Here is a 20,887-nt window from a genome sequence, read left to right on the forward strand (position 1 = left end):
CATAGGCCACAAGGCACCACACCTATTCCAGACGTTACCTTAACATATTCAAAGGTAGAAAATACTGCAAACGCCAACATCCTTTCAACCTGCGTACCTCGAAAAATTACTTATTTTCTTTATTTTCAAAGGTGGAATAGTGTTCACTTAAAATTCAGTTTTAATAGTGTTCACTTAAAATTCAGTTTTAATAGTTGTAATTACCCAAGCTATTATTACATAAAATAAAAATTAAGAAAAACAAGGGTGATCTAGACGAAAACATTTCTCGGTAAAAACAAATAATGCACAATAACAGCAGAATGGGATCGATGAAGTGTATTGATGATGAAAATCAAAAATTGAGTGATTTAGATTTAAAATTCTCGCGATTCGGCGCACACCTACACGTATTTGACATGTGTCCAATATGATTGGGAGAGAAAATCAATGGTCGGAGAGCTAATCGCCAATAATTAAGCCAACGAGACGATAAGCTAAGCAACTACACATCCATTTAGTTGTAAAAAAAGGGATAACTCAAACACGTGGGTGTTAAAAAAAAACTGAAGAAAAAAAAATGTAGTTCACATGTAGAAAATGAAGAAAACGACGTTAAGATCCATTTACGAGAAGGGGAGGGGACAAGGTGGCAGTTGGCGACGAAATCTATATCACACTGCCTGAATCTTGCATTCTAAGTGTCGATCGAAGCTGCTATCCTGTCCGAGGTTTAGGATGTTTTCGCTAAGCGTTAGCGGCCTTGTTCGGTACTGCTGGTTGGCTGATAGTTGTAACTGCCTTCACTTAATTGATGAATCTTGGACCTGGCTCACTGCTCCTGTTCTGGTTTGGCTACAGAACAACATGACGACACCTAGGAGATGAAACGCACATCTTATCCTAACCTGTCTCCTTCCAACATTCTTTATCTCTTCAGATTGCGGCTCAACTTGTCCCTATGAAACGGGCTAGAAGGCCTGATGGTAATAAACCTCAAACTTACCTAGAGGGGAAGATGGGACTTGTCTACTAATAACGTCGCGAACCCCCGTAACTGGGGCTACCTGTAAAGCCACCACCTCGCCCTGCACCTTTTGAATCAGAAACAGATTAGATCACCTGTCAATCCGATTTCATGGAATCATAACTGCAAGGCCTTTAAATTCTCGATATTTCATCAAGCACAGAAATTTGCAACTGCATGACACATTCACATTACTAAACGCATCCCTACTCGGCTTTTCATTTCTGATTCTAGCCTTTACATTCAATTCTTCCTTGTCCAGTGAAATTGTGCTCAATGACGAGGAAGTTTTTACTTTCAATAGGAATCTAAAAAAAAGTTAGAAAATGAGTTCAAATAGTTAAGACAACTTTACCTCCATAGTCGCGAGTGTATGGCACTGATCGTTCGGTTACGTAGCTATTTCTCACTGGACCGCCTCCTTGGTTGAAATCTCTCATGTTCCCTCCATAGCCATTGTCATAATCACCACCCCATGAGTTACCACCTAAAAGTTATATTTTAATTAATGTTCAAAATATTGATAAAGAAATACATACCTGAGCTTGTTCCATAACCTGGGGAACCACCACTCCAACCAGCGCCACTACTTTGATTGCCACCCCAGTTCGAACCTTCCCATTGTCCATTACCATAATCTCCACCGCGACCTCCACCATTTCCTCCTAGTTAAAGAGTAGATAAATAGATTAAAAAGTGATAATAAGTCAATTTTATTTAAAAACTTACCTCGATAACTACTAGATCCTCCACCAACCCAATGATCTCCATTGCTCCAGCCCCCACCAGAACCTCCTCCGTTGCTCCATGAATCCCGTCGTTCCCACAAATCCCCGCCTCTGTCGGCGTTTCGGTCACCTCGGCCGCTATCTCGATACCCGCGGTAATCACCACGACCTGAAGGTGACGATCCAGGAGAAGGACCGCCACGCTTCATCTTATCCATATCAGCTTTGCTGATAGCTTTTTTAACATCTAAATGTCTTCCTTTAACAGTGTGGTCACGAATCACTAGAACACACAAGATTTTTTTAGTTACAAGATACCAGAAAAATGTAGGCCATGTACTTACAAACAACTTTGTCAACTGGATCATAATCATCAAATTCAACAAATGCAAAACCTCTTTTCTTGTTGGTTTCTTTTTCTGTAACAACATTCACTGAGGCGATTGGACCAAATGTTGAAAAGTACTTTTGCAAGTCCTCTTCTTCAACATCATCCCTCAGACCACCAACAAAAAGTTTTTTGACAGTTGAGCTTGCTTCAGGTTTGCCTATCAACTATTTAAGAAAATGTTAGACAAATATTTAGAATAGAATCAATAGTAAGACAAACTAACATCTCTAGGGACAGCACGCTTTGGCTCAACCTCTCTGCCATCTACTCTGTGAGGTCTTGCTGCTTGGGCTTCATCTACCATGAAAGCTCGGGCATATGTTACAAATCCAAAACCACGAGACCTGAAAGAATCATTACCCCAAATTAATTTTCATTTTAACATTAAGAACACTTTATCAAAATAGCATTCCAAGGTATGAAAGACTGGTATCAACTTACTTCCTCGTCTTGGGGTCCTTCATTACAACAACATCCACAATCTGGCCCCATTGTTCAAAATGTTTTTTCAGGGATTCATCAGTTGTGCGATAGTCAAGTCCACCAATGAACAACTTTCGAAACTGCTCAGCTTCAGGTTTCTCCTACAAATCAAATAGAATGTTTGTGTCATTTAAATAAACAAGGAACTTAAAACTACGTTTCACAATACGTCAAGGGTCGCAAAACTAGGGGTTCCATCATCAGCAATTTTATTTATTAATAAAGCAAAATCTAACCTTAACGGTGTGTTGTTCTGTTGCTGGTGGTTTAGTTTCTCGTTCTTCTTCTTCAACGACCGGCTCAGGCTGTTGCTGCTGTTGTTCTTCGGTTTCGGATTTCATTTTTCGACTAACCAACGTGTAACACAAGTACGCCGGGATTGCTCACTTCTTCTTCTTATGCTTTGATCAAAGCGTCATCCAGCAAAGTCGGAAGGGAAGGAACAATGTTGCCAAATTTTGTCTCGATTGCAACGTTGCCAAGTTGTACGATTTCCCAACAGCAATCAGTATTTATTTTATTATTTTTTTCTTCTAATTTGATTATGTTTTATAAAAACAACTAGAATAAATAGCTGGAAAAATTTAGAATTTGTTCTTGTATCTTTTGGACCACTTAATATTTTTATCAATAATTATTTTATTTTTTTTATTAAGTGCAAATTTGGCGCCCTTTTCTCGCTCTCCTTTTTTCCCCTTAGAGTCATGGTTTCCTACTAAACGCATTTCTTGTCGGTTTGTTACAGACTTTTCAACGTTTTTTATCACGCGAATTAAGTTAAGGTAATTGAGTTTGGTTCCATCAGCCACAAAATATTTTTGAATGCCCAGAAAACTACACTTATTTCATATCATTTGCCCATGCCAAAATAATCTATTATATTTATTATATTCGATTGTGGCGGTGAGAAACGTCTATGTAACCAAGCTCGTGATTAATCCCCTCAACAAAAATGTCTATTTCTCGTGTGATCAGACTCCACTGTGGCCGTGATATATAATCTTTTTATCTGTTTATTTGCAGATAAGTCAGCTCTTTTAGAAATTAGTATTTGTGAAAAAAGCTACACAATTTCCAACATGGGCCGAAGCACAAAAGGGAAAGAGAAAGAAGTTTTGGATGAACAAACTCCTGCTACTCCAGCAACAGAAAGTCCTGCTGAAGAGGAATACTCTGTTGAAAAAGTTATGGATAGAAGGTATATATAAATATTTATATTGTCGTTGATCATTATTGACCAACAAATGTCATCTATCAAATTCAGAGTACGAAATGGCCGAGTTGAATATCTCCTAAAGTGGAAAGGCTACGATGATGATGACAATACCTGGGAACCTGAGGAAAACCTAGACTGCCCTGCTTTGATTTCAGAATTTGAGGAAAAAAGAAAAGAAAAGGAAAAGGAAAAAAAGAAAGAAATTGACAAAAAAGAGAAAAAGCGTTCACTCCCAATTGAAGAACGTGACAAAAAAACCACAGAAGAAAAAAGACCAGCAAAGAAGAAGACTTCGGAGGTTTGTGGAATTTCACGACAATAAGTTGGCTTTGGTTATGATCATTTATACGTTTTATTTGTGACTTCCAGGAAGAAAATCGTCCAAGAGGGTTTGAACGAGGACTTGACCCCGAAAAGATTATCGGCGCCACAGATTCTAGTGGCGAACTCATGTTTCTTATGAAATGGTTCGTATAGTAAAACAAAAAGTTGTTCAATGTCATATGCTATTGTATCACAAGTTACAGCATCTTAATTAACACGTTTTTTTTTGATTATTTTTAAATCTTACAGGAAATCCAGCGATGAAGCAGATCTAGTTCCAGCCCGCCAAGCCAACAAGCAATGTCCACAGGTCGTGATTCAGTTTTATGAAGAGCGCCTGACATGGCATAGCAACGCCAACGACAATGACGACGGTGACGTCAAAGAGAAAGACGCAACCGAATAAATAGTTAAAATCCTCAAATTTCGATGTCTTAAAATGCTATTAAGCTGGTTTTAACTAAAATACTGAACCACGCGAAACTTGTCTTACTTCTCCGTATCCTCCCACGTCACAACAATCCCTCATTTTTCGTTCATTTACTCATTTTCATTTGCATTATGGTCTTCGAGTTTTTTGCACGCTCGGCATTGTTTTTAAGTTTCCATGAACGCCCCGAGTTATATTCCCTGTCTTCGAGTTTTCTTTTCCAAATGTACGATCGAAGTAACCAGAAATACAACGTCAACTTTTTCGTACGTCATGCTGCCACTATAGCTGAACTGCTATCAGTACAAACTATTCATTTACCCGCGTGACCTTAATCTTACGGCTTGATAAAAAAAGTCTTGTTGATAAAAAGTATTTTTCCATGGGCTCTTGGGTTAGAAAGATGGCTAAACGGCAAAAAAGGTAAAGCTCTAGTCCATTAACCGACGTAACGGTGTTAGTTCACTTCGCTCCAAACTGTGCCAAGTTCGAAAGACGAAAAAGAAAAACTGATGGCGTAACACAAACGTCAAAAAGTGCAAATATCGTGGTAGTTTCCTTTTACAATTGTAACTAATAATTTCAATATTCGAATCTTGGGACTGTTGGGATTGACGTAACCTTTGAATTAGAAATACAGCGGAATATTATCCTGAATTTGGACCAATTCAGAGAAAATACAAATGTAGGCGACTAGATCCTTGATTTAAAATGTTTTCATGAATCTAAATGTATCTTATTAATTTCCTAACTGCTTTCATTCATCATTAAAGACAATTCCTTTGCGATGGTTTCTACGGAATTCCAGAACGAACCATCTTTGACGCTACAAATTCAGATTTCGCGACCAAGATTCATCAATTGGTCCTCGCACTTAAATGAAACTAGTACTGAACCACCTTATAACCCGACAACAAAAAGGTAAAATGTTATACATTGAATGAATTCGAATTTTGATATTTCCTTTTTTCATTGGGACTTTTGCAATGGACAACTAATCCCGGAAAATTTATTGGCGTACTATAGATTAACCAACGATATGTAGCTTGTTGACTGCATGGAAAATAAAACCATTTTATTTTATTATTCAGTCCGGTTGATAACGGAGAAAATTCGAGCGTGACGGATAGCTATAAAATGGCCGCACAGGTGGCCGTTGGTGCTGCTATTATCGTGGCTCTGACTATACTTTTGGCGCTTATCTGGAACGCGTAAGTCAATTATATAAAAATAAAATACGCAATTTAGTTAGTGATTACGCAACTCAAAGTACACTAACCATTTCACCACTTATTTGTTAACTTTTCGTGCAGTATTAGAATAACCTAATGGCCAAAAATAGAACATAGTACCTGAATATTTCGCTATAATAAAGAAATTCTTTTAAATTAAACGTTGAAAGAATTGTATGACAAATCAATCGATCTTTTATAGCGTATAGCTCGTAATCAGATAATATATAAACTCTTTCGAATGACTGAAATGTTTAATTATATTACGACTGTATGATCAAAGAAAATCGGCGTTTTCCACCAATAAAAATATTCATCTAATCAATTCATTATCATTTGAACGACAGATTCAAGCGTCGTTTTCCCAACAGCAATAATTCGGGAGCGGCGTCTTCGACTTCGAGACGCTACAGCACTGATAGCTTCGACAGACTGGTGGAGGATCGATTGCGCAACCGTCCGCCTCCGTACAGTCCCGATCAAGATAAGCCGCCCTCGTACGAAGAATCCTTTCACGACACAACCCATCGCCATCACTCGCCCACCGTAAGCATAATATATCCCCTATATAATAATACCAGTTAATAATATCTACTCAATTTTTATTCTCCCCCATGACACTGATGTCATTTGGCGCCCTTTTTGATTTGGTATTATGCTGTAACATCCACAGTCGAGAAGAAGAAGTCGGGATCGACGACGCCTTCAGCGTGAAGCGGCCAGCAGTTTAGAGGTGCCTCGTGTGCACGAAATAACCAACAGGTACCCATCAGCGGCTCCGAGTGATGGCGGCCAAGAATCGACTCGAGTGTCGCTCCCGAGTTACAGCACGGCCATCCGATCCGTCAGCTATGACAATCGGGCCTTTTCGGCCGAAGAACCGGAACGGCCAGCAATGTCGACGGTCCTGACGGACATTCCCAGCATTTCAATGGCCGTTTACGTGAACGAAAGGGAATTGTCGCTCGGCTGCCAGGACGGCGATAACGACGACGGTATCGTGATGCTTCACCTTTAAATAAATGTATAGCGCGTGCAGCTTTGCGGTTGTTAACAATAGCAAAATGGTTGTGATAATAGTTTCCGCTTCGGGGCTATTCTCACGGCGAATAAGTCGCGCTATATTAAAATAGAAATATAGATCGTTTTTCTTATATTTTTATTCGGTTACCTTTGACGCAAGGCCAACACAATAATAATAGTCACACCTTTTCACGCGTAACTGACTTTTCCATGGATGACAATTTAACTTTCTGAGCAGTGAATGTGATGCGCATATATAGATGGTTGCTATGGCTCGAGCTGTGAGCGCGAGTTTTGACTTTCGTGAATTGAAATGGTTTTTATAGACACGCAGTTGTATCGCAAACTTATTAAATTGCAAAATTTGTGATGGTGCTGTTATCTATTGAATTATTAGCCCACGCCAGAAAATGTACTATCATATATCCTTTTGATTTTGTCAAATGTTTTCCGAAATTTGATTGGCGGCGGGTGATGTTTACAAGTGATTTTGTGTCACTCTAAATTATGACGTGTGCTGTGATGTTGAAACTTGTATGTAAATTTTATCGACCAATCGATAAATAATACCGTGGCAACGTCTTTTGATTCGCGCTAATGTATAAATGCAAATATTATCCCCATATGTAATACCAATTGATTATATATAACACCCAATAAATGTTGTGAGCAAAATTTAAAAAAATTTGCATCAAATAAATCAGAATGTCTCAGATGAGAAATAAAGTCAATGATTTCAAGCATAGTCGTTTGAAGAGGAAAGTTGGCAGAGGACGTGCATTCTCGTCTTAGAAAACGGAAAGAAATGAAAAGCAGAGTCTTAATTAAACGAGAGAAGATTAGGGCTATGGCTTCGCTGAATTTTTGAAGACGTCTATATGATACCTTTCAGTCCAATTGGAAAAGGAATGAAATGTTCTATTATGGAAGCGCAAGGCAGCAGTGATTACACGGAGTGAGATTCAAAAACTGGCTGGTAGTATAGGGCGGCTGTGTCGCAAAGCGATTGTGTCGAACAAACGGAAATAGCGCAACGCAAAGTTAGACTGCTGGTTATTCAAATTTTTACAACCGCTTTCAATAGATATAGATGCAACATCGCTTTATTCCCAGTAAAAATGTGAATTTGAATTTATTTTTGCCTTTTCGAATGTGAAATGTCATTTTGACTCTGAGTTGTTGCGTTGTATCCGGATTCGGGTTATTTAATATTTGATCCGCCGCCGGCGCAGTTTTATTTCAGGGTTGATTTATCCTGATGAAGCCGGAGAAGACATTTCATCCGTTGTATATAAATACATATAACAGTTCCGCTTGCAATGATTATACACACACACACCACGGGAATGAGGAAGAGCAGCCAAACCGAGAAACATATAAGAGCACACATCGATGTGCATTTGAAGGGCTCTGGCCTGTATACATAGGATGACGAGCCAACAGGATCACAGCCGATAAAAGGATACATCAAATTATATTGAAGACTTTGCTGGGTCGGTCTGGCTGGGTATACATAAACGGCGGCGTCTGACGTCATCACATGGTGGGCGGGCGCCGGAAAAAAAGAAGCGCGTGGGCCGCTGCAGTACAAACCTGCTGAGCTCTACCAGCATCAGCACCAGCTCTTTGTTTCCATGTTAGACGATATACTATATAGTGGAGAGACGACGACGCCATCGGTTTAAGTTTTACCAGTAACCGAACAAAACAAAAAAAGAGAAAATGGTGGGGGGGGGACAAAGCGAAAGTAAACTTTGGTTGCCGGATTAGAATACAATATAAATTTCCAATATCAGTCTCGTCTGAAATGCAGCTGCTGACTGTGATGCATCCGAGACTAAAGGAATTGTGACCGAAAATAAAGTCCCGCAGTCAACAGCGCGCCGCGGTTGTATTAAAAAGTTGCTCGGCTGGATAGAGAAGCGCGCGTGCTGATGTTAACGTCAAAGATTTATTTGTGATGTATACGAGAGGATACGGAATTGTAGGCTATACTTTTTCCTCTGTATATATGCATGAACTATATTAGAGTACCAGAGATCAAGATTGATCAGGAAACAAATCTGAAAACGTCCAAAAGTTGTTACAACATTTACTTTTTTCAACATTTTATTCTTCCGTGCTGCTCGCGGCGTATATAATGGCGGAAAAAACCCTTGGAAACTTTTGCACTCTATCGTTGTGTACCTTGTGTAAATTATTCTTATTTCCAACTTGATAGGACTCGAAAATATATAAGGCTCATATCATGAACGTCAATATAAATTTCCTGCACCGGAAGGTGATTTTCTCTCTCATTTAATTACAGCACCTCTGGAGGCTATTTTTATTCGAATTCCAATTAATTCCCCCAACCCCCTCAGGAGAGCTAATGATTATACACCAATGAGTAAATGACAGCTGTTGAGCCTTTATGTATACCCCCAGCGCAACGCCATCGGCATAGTATCCTCATTTTCAATATGCGCGGAGTGATCGCTGATAGTTGTTGATTTTACGGGGCCTTTTTACTTAATTAGCGTAACTAACCAAATTGAGAATAGATTTTTTTTTAAATGGAGCAATTTAGTTTTTGTCCGTATCTAAGCGCTGTAGCGTGCTATAGCTACCAACTACTATGTGATCTTCCTCCATCTCATCATGTGTATAATATTCCACCAATTGAATTTGTTTGTTTGTTTCCGCATTCTGCTGACAGTTTGCATGCAACAAATATTTCACGAGGAAAAATATCTAAATATTTAAACAGTGTGGCATCACCTTTCGACGTTGTCGCCGAATATATACACCTTCAAATTATTTGTCACGTTACAATTTGAATTTCGTCTCCAGAAATTCATTCTTGAAATCTGCATAAAAGTATAAAAGCGTGCTGGTGCACTATAAGTTAAGTTTTTCAAACCAATTACTTCGTAGAAATTATTTAATTGCTGTTCGTTGACGCTAAAAATGTCTATAAACTTTTGTTTATTCATCTTCTTTATTAAATATTTGATATTATTAGAAATAAGGAAAAAGGGCGCAGGAAAAGTTGGATTGTCGCTGCTCCGATAATCGTTGGAAAAGTTTTATATAACTTACAGGTCACGTATTTCACACAGGTTGTAAACTGTGAATTAACAAGATGATAATGAATAAATAGTCGCATTGACGTCTGTGATAGCACAAAAGTGGTCCCAAGTCCCGTCCAAACTCCAAAAGCAAATCGATTTCATATATGACAAAATAAGGTAATCGAAAACTGTCGATATAAGAAGAAGAAATATAGGAAAAGGTAGATTATAGGCTTAGCATTTAGTCCGGTATATAGTAGAAATTAGTCGAACTGTATTGGCCTATTACAAACTGATGTCCAATGAAATAAATCACCAGAATCAATCCAGATGTGATTAAAGACAGCTATATAAACGTCAGTTGAATTTATATAAAAGAGAATCGCTTCCTTTTACGAGCAGCAAAGCACAACGGCGATTGATGACTATCTTTTATATCCCTGAATCGCTCTGGCACTCTCAAGGTGTCACGAGTGTCGACACACACAGCAATGCAAACAGTCGGCAACTCCTGACGGAACGCACAGTGCATTAGTCGCGCCTATATAGGGGTCGTGAGATGGAAATATCGTGTCACTCGTCGTTCCGCGTCACTATCTTTATCCAGCACACACGTCACACAATTAAAAACAAAATACACCCCCCAGCAGCACTTTTGTCGGCTTATCCGCACGCGTCACGGACGATATCCAGCAACAGTAGCCGGGCAGCCTTTTTTAATATGAAAGAGGGAAAAAAGGAACATCTCAATTTTCTTTTTCAAATGAAAATGGGGTTCTTCTTTTTCTTACATCTGAGATTGGCTGTCGTGCTTTTCTTTGTTATTATAGGCGTCAGAGATGAATTATTTGTGTCTATACATAGCGCCTCGCTGTGTGTGTAGCATTCATTAATTAGCGTGGATATGACGGGTCGGACCCAAAATAAAAAAGAATAAAAATTGCGCTACATCTGTGTAGGCTATAGGATACAAAGTATAATAGAGGAGCGCTTCATATATAAATGACCTGCGCTGCTGGAGGAATGATTAGCTGCAAGCGACAGCCTATCGGACGCGCGCTTATATTGAATTTCGCTAAAAACAAACGCTGGCTCTTTTATTACACATATGTGACCTGCTCTGGGCATATGCTCCATTGATCTATTAGACAGCAGCAAGCACCGGTCCAGCATCAGATGCTGCAACCTGCACTTGTGATGTATATATTGGATAACGATCAATTGATATATATACAAGTATATTATGTCCTTGTTTTTATTTTATCCCAGCACCGGTGGGTGTAATGGCGTCACGGTTTGACAGCGTGAAACATTCGCGAAAAGAAATATAGCGCAGAGAGGTGCATGTTTAATCAAATTTGATTTAAGTGCTGTGCTATATATTATTGAGAGTGTTATTGTTATGATGAATCTCACCTCCCGCGGATTTCGGCAAATTTCCGGCGACCGGTCGACGACGACGACGAGCGAGTTGATGCAATTATATAAATTTCCGGGGCATAAACGCGGCGCGGGTGCTAAAAAGAAAGTGATGTACAAGCAGGAGCAGGCGCATCTCTCTCTACACACAGCATCCGCCGCGAAAGGCTTTATTTGAAACTCTCTCTCTATAAGGCGATAAAAAGAAATGAATTCAAAAAGGGTTTCAGTCCGAGAGAGAGTATAATAGAAAGAGAGCTGATGGAGCCTATTGGATTGTTTGCTATTGTTGGAGAGCGAAAGAAATAAATCAAAATAAAGCTGGGAAAAAAGAGTCCTATAGCCTACGTAGGCTACGGACGGACGGGCCGCGTGATGCTGAAAAGGAGGGAGGTGCTGACTGGGAGCGCATCAGGCCGCCTCCGCCCTTCTGGGACTCGACTATAAAAGATCCCATTCCCGAAGTGGAATCTTCGCAGTCGTATACGGCCCGCATCGCACTCTAGAGATCCGATTCCACAGCGCTATTACATCAGTATATATATAGGCTTTTATCTACTATAGTCAGAAGAGAATTCTCCAAATTCTATATCGACATTTGTTGGCAGCAGCAGAGACAATTTCCGACTCGAGTTTGACGGAATCGACGACCCAATTTTGAATTGAAATTTTTGAATTGTATCACAAGAGAGACACTTTTTCGTCGCCAAAATTATGCTGAACTGGACCCTGTTAGTAGCTGTGATTGGCTGTTATTGCTCGAGCTGTTTGGCTGCTTCTCTTCTACCTCACGAGCAGGTGAGTTCAATTATCTTTTGGGCGGGTGTATTATTCAGTTACTTTTGGGTTGTCATGGAGCCCAGAAATTAACGAAGGTTCGTTGTATTATGTTATTCGTTTTGGTTGCTATATGTTGTTCAAAATTTCGATTTAAGCAAAAATGGTTGTGATAACGAAGACTGGCATTTTCCCCCAGAGATTTTAAACAGTAATCAAATACCTGAGAATTGAAAAACAAACTTTAAAGTTGCTGTAGGCGTTCCGCTTTTCCTCTATAGAAATACAACAAACAACATCGTTAGCAAGAGTGAATAGGGCTTCATCAATTGTGCGGAGAGGAAAACACATTTCGCGTCCTGAATACACAACAACCGTTATACAATGACAATATTTGAAAATCGCGCTCGAATCGCTCACCACAGCAGTTAATCAGGAGCCCGTAAACCCGCGGGATTTTCCAGCCCGTGCGTCTCACGTTGCCACGGGCGATTGAAGATACATGTGTCGGAAGGCGCACGTTTTTCTCTTGTCACGATCTTTTTCCTTTTCAATGATCGCCGGTTGTATTATATTCAAAAGATATTTATCCACTTATATTGAGCAGCAGCAGCAGACGGCCGAGCGCGCATCAAAGAACGCAATCATTGAACATCTTGAGCGCAATAAGAGGATTACATTTACCCATGTCAATATAGAACCACACATATTGACATAGAAATGTTCCTTCTTTTTCGTTTTTCTGGTTCACGTTCTTCTTGTAAACAGAGCAGAAGATTTCTATAGTTCGTTCCCAGACGTTCCGTTCCACAGCAGATTCCAAATTTATTTTAGTAGTATTGTAGACATTTCTTATTGTTGATTTTGTTGCTTGTATTCATTTCGATGCCTTTTTTCCTGGCCAGCAATTTATTATTATACTGTAATTGTGCCGTTGAGTTGTTCCAAGAATTCTTATAATATCTATATATACGACGGAGAAGAAAGTGACCCCAATAAAATGGAATAGCCTACATGGGGTTTCGGTATCTATAGGCACTGAGCCTATATTTCACTTATCACTTCAGAAGTAGACCATCTTGTCAATAACTTGACCACCACTAGCCTACATATAAAAAGAGATCATCTTGATCCAGACTTTTCGTCCATGTAGACTTTAATTTTCACGAATCACGATCAATAAAGGATTTCCGTCTATATAGTCGGAAACGTCTTTTTGCTGCTTAGTGGTCGTCGTCCTGAGAAATGGAGATATATAAGATGCGGGGCGACGAAAAGAATCCCCACAAGTTCTACTATATATTTATTTTATTTTTTCTATAAACCTATATCATAATCTTCTGTGTTTATGGAGCAACAGAGTATTGAGCGTATGTGGAAGAGATAAGAGCCTTCCGAATGCCATTAGAGATCCCAAGTTGCTGCTGCCGTCCATAATATAATATCTATAAGCACAAGATAGAGTGGATATATAAGAACCTTTGATATTAAATGCAACAATATAGACTTCGCTTTGCATCAAGAATTCAAGATATGTACATGTGAGCTCGGCCACAGTATAAATAATACGTCATTCGATATATACAAGGGTAAAAATGCGCCTTCGCCTGCTGCTGCCGTAGACCCGATTCTTCAGCCCCGTCAACGACGGGATGCGTACAACATCATTGAAGGTAAAATACAACGACCGCATATTATAATTCCGGGTATATAATGCGTGAATATAAGGAATATAGTAACAAAAAAGGCGCTCTGCTCCTATTTCATGTTGTGTTTTGCCTCTAATGATGATGAACAGATTGCATGACGGTGACGTCAAAGGATGGCCATTTCTATTACAAAGCCAGCCCCAAGGATGAAGTGGAACCAGGTACAACGTGCGGTCTCTACCTCATCACCGATCCCGAGCGACTCATTGAAATCGAGCTGATTCACGTCGACGTTTCCTGCGAAAACGGTGGACTTATCTCGGTAAGTTATTTGCCCTTTTGCACGACCTCATTTCACCACTCAAGTTGGAATACTTAACTCGCCCATATGTAATTAAAAATATACCAAAGTCGCCCACCTAAAACTCGGGTGTTGAAGTTTACGGCCACAGAATTAATTATTAGGCTAATGTTCGTTGAAAACAGGTGGTTGACGGTTGGGAACTCAACGGTGAATTTTTCCCATCGCCGGAAGATCACCATTTGCCGCTGGAGCAACGAGTCAAATCGGAATGCGGCAGTCACCAGGTGATGAGTCGATATCTCTCCTCTCAGAATGCAGCTCTCGTCCAATACAGAGTCCCGCGTTTGGGTCAAGGCTTTTCGCTTCGCGTCAATTACGTCAAAAATCCCCAACGTAATATCATTTTTTTTGCCCGCCATTTTCAAATGATACGGCGAAAATAATTGTTGGCGTGTTTTTGTTGTTGTTGATGTGTTTTAGCTTGTAATATCCTGGTGGAGGGAACGTCGTATGTTTACACCCTGAGCAATCACGGCCGCCGACTCAATTGCAGTGTCACCACCCTATTCCCGGCCAGCATTTCCCTCGTTTCGCTCGACGTTGGTTTCACCGAGCAAAGGCGATTCAGTCGAGGGCCATCGTCACGCCATCATTTGATCACGCACCGCTCGCCTCCGGGTGAAATCGTCCATAACGTAAACGTTTTCTCAATAGAAAGAAAATTGAATTTTGTTTAAAATTTTCAAATTTCCCGCTCTTTTTTTTTTTTTTTTTTAATTTTAAAAACCAGTGCGAAGAAAAAGACATGTCTGATTTCCTGCAAATTGGCGGATCTTCCGGGCTGGATACGGCCAACATGTTAGTTTCGGATTCCGTCTGCGGTGCAGCTCGTGAACCAAGTACTAATTTCATTTACATTACCACTGAGCAGAGAAACGTTGATTGAAAAATTAACATATTTTTAACTTTTTTTATTTTTTTTAAATCTAGAAACGACTGAAGAAACGATTGCTTGTGGCATCACAACCGTGCGATTGGTCTCAAGCGGCCGTCATCGCAACTGGGCGCAAGTTTCCATACGCCCGGCCGAAGACGAGGACCTTTCATTGGCCAACGTCATGTGCCCAGCTTAAAGACACGCAAAATTCAAATACTACCAAAATCTAAACTTAATTTACGTTTTTAACTCCCTTTTATCGAGCATTTCACGAAAGAAAAAACAACATAAACTGTTGTAAAGATTATTCTATTCCATTTCACCCTGCCCCCACACCGAAATCCTATCGATTTTTTTAGTCTAGTCGTTGAACAATCATCTGACATTGTTAGAAAGTTTACTACTCTCCTATAATAGCCAATTCAGCAGACGGACACTAAAACTACAATACGGACACACAATGAGTGACGAGGACACACAACTTCTTTCACAAAAAGTCGAGAAAATGAGATCCTGGTTAACTTGATTCATTTATTTACCGTGTATGTATTGGCGATACACCCCGTCATGATCTCCACCTCCTTAATTCATTCCCTGACAAATTTTTTCCCCTCCGGCAAAAGAGACCAGGACGGAAACACCACCACAATTCTCTCAAAAAAAGACAAAACAAATTATGTATGCGGGATTATTTACTATTATTACGATTATTACAAGATCATCAATGTATTACTTCTCAACTGTGGATAAGACTTTTCTCTCTCTCTTTCGCTATCAACAATGTACAGTCGTCAGGATCACGATGGGAAGAACATGCATGAAAGTTTAGTTTATACGATTTAGGATAGTAAATCATTTGTTAGCACTGTTGAAATTGGTCAGTCCTCGAACATAAAGGTTGACTTGCTGCTGTAACTCGTCGATCCCTTGTGCGAAAGTCGATCCTGGCACGTGACGTAGTCCTTGTAAACCACCGCCTTGGGTACTGACTGGAGTGGAGGCGATTGGTGCCCTGGACGACGCAGTCGCAGTCCTCGCAACAACGGGAAGTTGTTGGGCTTTGCCGGATACAGTGGCGACCCGATTGACGTTGGCTCGATCTTGATCCAGCAACTGGAGCTCCGAATTGACTCTGCCCAGCAAATCTGAGATCACTAGCCGACAATAATCTTCGCTACGCTGTCGCTCGACTTTGTGCTTGGCCATTTTGTCGTTGACGTATTTCTGGTAGTCGCGGACCCGCCGCTTGAGATGTTTGTACTTGTCGGCCTGATCCTGAATCATTTTCTGATCGTGCAGCCACAATGTTTCCATCTTCTGGATGGCACTGTCCAGGCTGGGCAGCAAATCGGCGGCGTTTCGCTGTTGGTTGTTTTTAAGGCACATTTTGATCTTGGACAAGTCCAATTTCCAATCCAGGGCCGCCTGAGCCGAACGGGTGCTCAATGCCATTTGCGACGTTAGGGGTGTCGACGAGTTGGACTGCAATTCCAGAATCTGTTTCTCGTATTCAGCGATGATGGAAAGCTTCTCTTCTTCACACTGCTGCCTTAGCCTTGCCTATCAAACATGTTAATGTTTCAGAATAATTTTCTTTTGATTACAAAACTTAAGATGTATACCATGGCATCTGCGGTGGCTGTGATCAGCGTCCGTTCAGATTGTTGGGTCTCTGATTTATCTGCAGCCGTTAGGGATGCAGCCGTCACTTTTTCCTGCCACGATTTGATCAGCATTTTCTTCTCGACTTCAAACTTCTCGCGAAGCAAATGTCTCTCCAGTTTGAGTTGCTGCTGGCGCTTCATAACCTCGTTCTGCAAAACGTCTCGCTCGTGGCGCAAAGCATCCATCGATTCGCGCAAACACTGCAGCTCACCTATAAGAAATAGCATTGACAGATTAAGTTATCGACCAATGCTTGGAAGAATAGAGGGTCTTACCTAGGCTCTTCTCCACGTGTACCAGGTCGTCAACCTGTCCCGAAGTTTTCTCTCTCAGCCATTCAAGCCGAGCGCGGGCCAATTGCTCCTGAATGGCGGTCTGTAATTTGGCATCCCAATTGGCCTCGACCATAGCCTTGTGCTTATTGAGATTTTCATCCAGATTTTTGTTGATGTCTTCCATTTCTCTGAGTAACTGGTTCTTTTCTTCTTCCAATTCTCTACGGCCTATGCAATGAAGGGAATAATTAAAAACAGAATCCTCAAACCTAGGAACGAAACATTTGAATACCAGAAATCAGCTGTTGCATGTGATCCTCTAAGGAATCTTTCTCGCGACAAACCGCCAGGTAAAGCTCTTTCACGTTGTCAAGCTCGGTTCTAAGCTTGCTGTCTTGGTCACTATTAGGGGGAGGAAAAAAATTTACATTTTACATACGTCAACAAAATTTGCGATCAAGGAAAACGAGAACTCACTTAGATGGGATTGGTGGTGCTTTGTGCATTGCGCTGAGATCTTTGCTGAGAATCTCCTTATCTTTCTGCAATTGGTAGATTTTTTCTTCCAACTGCGTTATAGTTTTCTCCGAAGTCTGCAAGCGCTGTTCAAGGCTACTGATGATTCGCTCCGATTGCTTGACATCCCGATGGTCTCTGGCAGATCCTAATCGCAATTGGGTCATGGAATCGGATAGGGTTTGAGAAATGCGCTCCTTTTTCAGACGCTCAATCTCCTCCTGGGCTTTCGACAACTGATCCAACAAAGTAGCACTGGTGAGTGTGTCGCGCTGCTCACGCAGCATTCGTTGTTGATCAAGAGCACGATTGAACTCCTGCAGGTTGGCCGCTCTTTCAGTCAGAGTACGTTCGTGCATCTCTGTAACGTCGCGAAGCTTTCGCTCAAGAGTTGAAACATTTTCATTCTTGCAATCAAGCTCCGACCGGAGACGGTTCAGTTCGTCTCTCAGAGTTCGCAAATCGTTTTCGTATCTTGCCTGGGGGTAAAAATAAAATGTCAGAACCTGTCACTGAATAATTGAAGGCATTTGGATGCTCACCTTGACTCCGCTTAGCAAAATGTCTTGTCTATTAGCATCACGATGGTTGGCCTGAAGTAGGTTGAGATCAAGAAGCTGACGCTCTAAACTTATCGTATTATTTTCAGCTGCCTGAAGCTTAGACACAAGACTATTGTTTGTTTCTGTCACTTCGTGGATTCGTTGGTTCAAAACTTCGACCTTCTCCTTGAGACGCACATTTTCTTCGTTAGTTTTCTTAAGGATGCTATCACTCGTCTCTAACGTGATTTTCATTCCAGTTTTTTCTCCTTCTACAAAAGAAGAATACAATGAGTGGCCAAATAAAAGAGAAAGCAATAACAAGAAATACCCAAAAGAGCAACTTGATGATGCAGCTGATGGAGTTCGGCAGTGAGTTGGCTGATTTCAGTTCCTCTGGCAGCGTACAATATCTCCAGTTCTGCTTGCGAGTTGAGACCAGATGAGAGGTAGTGTTTTTCCACGTCTTCCTCATGACTCCACCGAGGTCTGTTGTAAGTGTTGGTTTTGTTTTCCTCCAAGGGACTGAATCTCACATAATTCTTTTTATGGCTATTCTGTGACCAGGCATTGAAAGAAGAAGTATTGCTGGGATTATCAACACCATGATACTGTGTTTCAGATAGGTCCCCATTCCCTTCATGGTGTAATGGGCTGTACAAAGAGTTTCCTGCATATTCTTGGTCTTTGGAGAAATTGTGTTTTGAATTATCTGAAGGAAACTCTTGACTTTTGTCTGACTGATGCTTTGGAAAATGTTGATTTGTTGTCTCTAAATCACTTTCATCCTCTTCAATCAAGTCATCAAAAGCGTTTGTAAGGAGATCTCGTAACTAGTTACAAATAAAGGAAAATATTGGTTTTTCATTTGAAATTGATTGAACTTTGATTGATAGAAACAACCTCTGCATTTCGTTGCTGAATTTCTTCTTCGTCTCCATCGTCGTCACTGTCATCCTCGCCGTGATTACTACTTTGTGTTCCACCTTGAGTTAACGCATCCAAGTCTAAACTTGCTCCCACGTTATACACACTTAGTCCGTTAGTTTCCATAGGTGCAGTAGGGCTTGGCTATAGTGTTTATTAAAGACAAGTGATCAATCTCGAATGAAATATAAGAATGTTAAATTTGACAGAATCGGTTAAATTGTAATTGAACACACAGAATCACAACGTTGCCGAGTGGATAATGGAAACAAACTAAAATTTTTAAATGGCGCCAGAGCTATAGATACCTGGTCAGTTCATGGCTGTGTTGGCTTCCCTATCCCGGTTTCAGGGTAAACGTAAGCCGATTTGGAAGAATGAATGAGCGCCTCTAGTGAGTGTGTCAGCTACTACGTGAAGCCAGCCAATCAGGAAGGGTCTATGAAAAACTCATTGGCCAATCACAGCTTACTTTTCTACAAGAAGTAAACAATAATAAAAAGGAACAAGTATCCAACTGTCAAACCTCTAAGTCTTTTCTAAGTGTCCAAACATTCTTACATTTTATTGTTTGGTTGTGTAAATTGTTTATTCTTTCTAAGTGTCCAAACATTCTTACATTTTATTGTTTGGTTGTGTAAATTGTTTATTGTTCCGTTGACATAATACATTACTTCTTGTTTTGAAAATGTACACTTTTCACATTATAATTTCCATTTGGTAGCTGATCCATCGAAATGCAAAAAATCATTTGTTTAATTTGATCAAAAGACCATATCCAATTCTTTGGTACCATTGATGAAGTTACCAGTGACTGAAATGTCACAAAATTAGACTTGAAATTAGTAGAGCTTGCTTCGATAGAAGGTGATGTAACTGTCGAATCTTCAATGACAACAGCAACATTTTCGTTCATTACATCAGGAAGTGGATCAAAAATTGCTTCTTCAGCAGCCTGGTGAGTGTCCATTGATTCTTGAATAGTAGAGGTAGCTTCCATAGAAGGCGATGCAACTGTCGTATCTTCCATGACAACAGCAAGATTTTCTTTGATTGAATCTGGAAGTGGATCAAAAATTAATTCTTCAGCAGCCTGGGGAATGTTGATTGATTCTTGAATAGTAGAGGTAACTTCCATGGAGGGTGCTATAAGATAAAATTTAAAGCAATTGCTCTTCAAAATAAAATGTAAAGAGAACTATTATCAATACCTGTACTGTCAAATTTTTTTCTCTTTGACGTAGTAGGTATTTTGTCTACTTTTGGTCGTTTCCTTACTGATGCATTGCTAGCATTTGCTTCCACTACAATACATATTTAAGAATTGCGTTATTTGATATTAAACAAAATAAACATATTTAAAAATACCATTGAGGTTATTTCTCCATTTGAAACCATCAACATTTTGCATTGCTTGTCGACTAGGTGTATCTAAAATGAAAATGGTTCAGTTTCTGTGCTTTACAGATTATACAGGAAATATAATATCAATACCATTTATCAGAAAATGTTTGGGAATTGCTCCAGCATTACGATTCCTACGTTTGAAAGGATGGAACACGTTCAAAATTTCAATCCCTGATTTAAAGTCACTTTCGTCAAAATGACGGCAGCAAATACGTGAGGTGCTCGTCAAATTGCTACATGGAATTAGTTCTTGCCATTTTGATAATGAAGTTTTAGGAATTGTAAACAGGGTAACCTCGTTTTCTTTTTGGTTGGTTGGTTGGTGAGAATTTAGGTGCGTCTGCCTTGGCATCTAGGATCCAGGGGAGCCAGATTTAAGGCTGACATCTGGTCTTCCGAATAAATTATTGGAGGACCCTCATGCACCGGCGAGGATGAATACTGTGTTTCGGAGCTTTTGGTTTGATTTTTGATGGAGATGAAGAGGGGGGGGGGAGGAGATGAGGTAGGTTTGAGAATTATGCGATAAGTCGGAGGCCCGTTTTGCTTAGGTATGATGACAGGAGATTGTTGAGTTTAAATT

At 40.2% G+C, this 20,887-nt stretch overlaps 6 protein-coding genes across 9 annotated transcripts; 3 read left to right on the plus strand and 3 right to left on the minus strand.

Moving 5' to 3' along the window:
- Positions 1-303: 303 nt before the first annotated feature.
- Positions 304-3,071, minus strand: LOC124191315 (heterogeneous nuclear ribonucleoprotein A1, A2/B1 homolog). Its single transcript, XM_046584476.1, has 9 exons — positions 2,845-3,071; positions 2,567-2,709; positions 2,349-2,469; positions 2,079-2,289; positions 1,736-2,017; positions 1,546-1,671; positions 1,362-1,493; positions 986-1,073; positions 304-856 (listed from the first exon to the last, which is right to left on the minus strand). The coding sequence occupies exons 1-8, from the start codon at positions 2,947-2,949 to the stop codon at positions 1,012-1,014; spliced, it is 1,182 nt and encodes a 393-aa protein (XP_046440432.1). The 5' UTR covers positions 2,950-3,071; the 3' UTR covers positions 304-856; positions 986-1,011.
- A 181-nt stretch (positions 3,072-3,252) lies between these two features.
- On the plus strand, positions 3,253-4,847 carry LOC124191318 (chromobox protein homolog 1-like). Of its 2 annotated transcripts, none has more exons than XM_046584481.1 (5): positions 3,253-3,390; positions 3,632-3,806; positions 3,873-4,122; positions 4,194-4,291; positions 4,398-4,847. In XM_046584481.1, exons 2-5 carry the CDS (start codon positions 3,688-3,690, stop codon positions 4,552-4,554), a joined length of 624 nt encoding a protein of 207 aa, XP_046440437.1. In that variant the 5' UTR covers positions 3,253-3,390; positions 3,632-3,687; the 3' UTR covers positions 4,555-4,847. The 2 variants fall into 2 exon arrangements, with proteins under 2 accessions (XP_046440437.1, XP_046440438.1); XM_046584482.1 differs by having other exon boundaries at positions 3,290-3,387; positions 3,630-3,806.
- Positions 4,848-4,965: 118 nt separating this feature from the next.
- LOC124191317 lies at positions 4,966-6,915 on the plus strand. Of its 2 annotated transcripts, XM_046584480.1 has the most exons (6): positions 4,966-5,147; positions 5,211-5,263; positions 5,352-5,499; positions 5,670-5,789; positions 6,158-6,356; positions 6,484-6,915. In XM_046584480.1, the coding sequence occupies exons 3-6, from the start codon at positions 5,366-5,368 to the stop codon at positions 6,826-6,828; spliced, it is 798 nt and encodes a 265-aa protein (XP_046440436.1). In that variant the 5' UTR covers positions 4,966-5,147; positions 5,211-5,263; positions 5,352-5,365; the 3' UTR covers positions 6,829-6,915. The 2 variants fall into 2 exon arrangements, with proteins under 2 accessions (XP_046440436.1, XP_046440435.1); XM_046584479.1 differs by having other exon boundaries at positions 4,966-5,263.
- Positions 6,916-11,769: 4,854 nt separating this feature from the next.
- LOC124189789 (corticotropin-releasing factor-binding protein-like) lies at positions 11,770-15,704 on the plus strand. The gene is made up of 7 exons (XM_046582258.1): positions 11,770-12,103; positions 13,671-13,755; positions 13,881-14,053; positions 14,218-14,428; positions 14,516-14,730; positions 14,826-14,934; positions 15,026-15,704. The coding sequence occupies exons 1-7, from the start codon at positions 12,020-12,022 to the stop codon at positions 15,166-15,168; spliced, it is 1,020 nt and encodes a 339-aa protein (XP_046438214.1). The 5' UTR covers positions 11,770-12,019; the 3' UTR covers positions 15,169-15,704.
- Positions 15,652-19,227, minus strand: LOC124189788 (unconventional myosin-XVIIIa-like). The gene is made up of 8 exons (XM_046582257.1): positions 18,874-19,227; positions 18,302-18,803; positions 17,971-18,242; positions 17,390-17,907; positions 17,205-17,314; positions 16,913-17,140; positions 16,595-16,848; positions 15,652-16,532 (listed from the first exon to the last, which is right to left on the minus strand). Exons 1-8 carry the CDS (start codon positions 19,021-19,023, stop codon positions 15,825-15,827), a joined length of 2,742 nt encoding a protein of 913 aa, XP_046438213.1. The 5' UTR covers positions 19,024-19,227; the 3' UTR covers positions 15,652-15,824.
- Positions 19,228-19,525: 298 nt separating this feature from the next.
- LOC124189740 lies at positions 19,526-20,671 on the minus strand. Of its 2 annotated transcripts, none has more exons than XM_046582196.1 (4): positions 20,392-20,671; positions 20,266-20,328; positions 20,109-20,201; positions 19,526-20,043 (listed from the first exon to the last, which is right to left on the minus strand). In XM_046582196.1, the coding sequence occupies exons 1-4, from the start codon at positions 20,654-20,656 to the stop codon at positions 19,568-19,570; spliced, it is 897 nt and encodes a 298-aa protein (XP_046438152.1). In that variant the 5' UTR covers positions 20,657-20,671; the 3' UTR covers positions 19,526-19,567. The 2 variants fall into 2 exon arrangements, with proteins under 2 accessions (XP_046438152.1, XP_046438153.1); XM_046582197.1 differs by having other exon boundaries at positions 20,266-20,318; positions 20,392-20,633.
- Positions 20,672-20,887: the final 216 nt, after the last annotated feature.

Source organism: Daphnia pulex, chromosome 3 (genome assembly GCF_021134715.1).
Source record: "Daphnia pulex isolate KAP4 chromosome 3, ASM2113471v1".
In the NCBI taxonomy this organism is placed as follows: domain Eukaryota; kingdom Metazoa; phylum Arthropoda; class Branchiopoda; order Diplostraca; family Daphniidae; genus Daphnia; species Daphnia pulex.

Bases quoted from the DNA above. Each gene is read 5' to 3' on its own strand.
- LOC124191315 (XM_046584476.1), bottom strand. From the start codon at position 2,949: ATGAAATCCGAAACCGAAGAACAACAGCAGCAACAGCCTGAGCCGGTC. The intron at 2,710-2,844 runs GTTAGATTTTGC...TTTGATTTGTAG, and splicing joins CAGAACAACACACCGTTAAG to GAGAAACCTGAAGCTGAGCA. The intron at 2,018-2,078 runs GTAAGTACATGG...TGTGTGTTCTAG, and splicing joins TCCAGTTGACAAAGTTGTTT to TGATTCGTGACCACACTGTT.
- LOC124191318 (XM_046584481.1), top strand. From the start codon at position 3,688: ATGGGCCGAAGCACAAAAGGGAAAGAGAAAGAAGTTTTGGATGAACAA. The intron at 4,123-4,193 runs GTTTGTGGAATT...TGTGACTTCCAG, and splicing joins CAAAGAAGAAGACTTCGGAG to GAAGAAAATCGTCCAAGAGG. The intron at 4,292-4,397 runs GTTCGTATAGTA...TAAATCTTACAG, and splicing joins CTCATGTTTCTTATGAAATG to GAAATCCAGCGATGAAGCAG.
- LOC124191317 (XM_046584479.1), top strand. From the start codon at position 5,366: ATGGTTTCTACGGAATTCCAGAACGAACCATCTTTGACGCTACAAATT. The intron at 5,790-6,157 runs GTAAGTCAATTA...TTTGAACGACAG, and splicing joins TTGGCGCTTATCTGGAACGC to ATTCAAGCGTCGTTTTCCCA. The intron at 6,357-6,483 runs GTAAGCATAATA...TAACATCCACAG, and splicing joins ATCGCCATCACTCGCCCACC to TCGAGAAGAAGAAGTCGGGA.
- LOC124189789 (XM_046582258.1), top strand. From the start codon at position 12,020: ATGCTGAACTGGACCCTGTTAGTAGCTGTGATTGGCTGTTATTGCTCG. The intron at 13,756-13,880 runs GTAAAATACAAC...GATGATGAACAG, and splicing joins TGCGTACAACATCATTGAAG to ATTGCATGACGGTGACGTCA. The intron at 14,429-14,515 runs GTAATATCATTT...GATGTGTTTTAG, and splicing joins TTACGTCAAAAATCCCCAAC to CTTGTAATATCCTGGTGGAG.
- LOC124189788 (XM_046582257.1), bottom strand. From the start codon at position 19,023: ATGGAAACTAACGGACTAAGTGTGTATAACGTGGGAGCAAGTTTAGAC. The intron at 18,804-18,873 runs GTTGTTTCTATC...ATTTGTAACTAG, and splicing joins TTCAGCAACGAAATGCAGAG to TTACGAGATCTCCTTACAAA. The intron at 16,533-16,594 runs GTATACATCTTA...CATGTTTGATAG, and splicing joins CAGCCACCGCAGATGCCATG to GCAAGGCTAAGGCAGCAGTG.
- LOC124189740 (XM_046582196.1), bottom strand. From the start codon at position 20,656: ATGCCAAGGCAGACGCACCTAAATTCTCACCAACCAACCAACCAAAAA. The intron at 20,329-20,391 runs GTATTGATATTA...TTTTCATTTTAG, and splicing joins CAAACATTTTCTGATAAATG to ATACACCTAGTCGACAAGCA. The intron at 20,202-20,265 runs GTATTTTTAAAT...TATGTATTGTAG, and splicing joins ATGGAGAAATAACCTCAATG to TGGAAGCAAATGCTAGCAAT.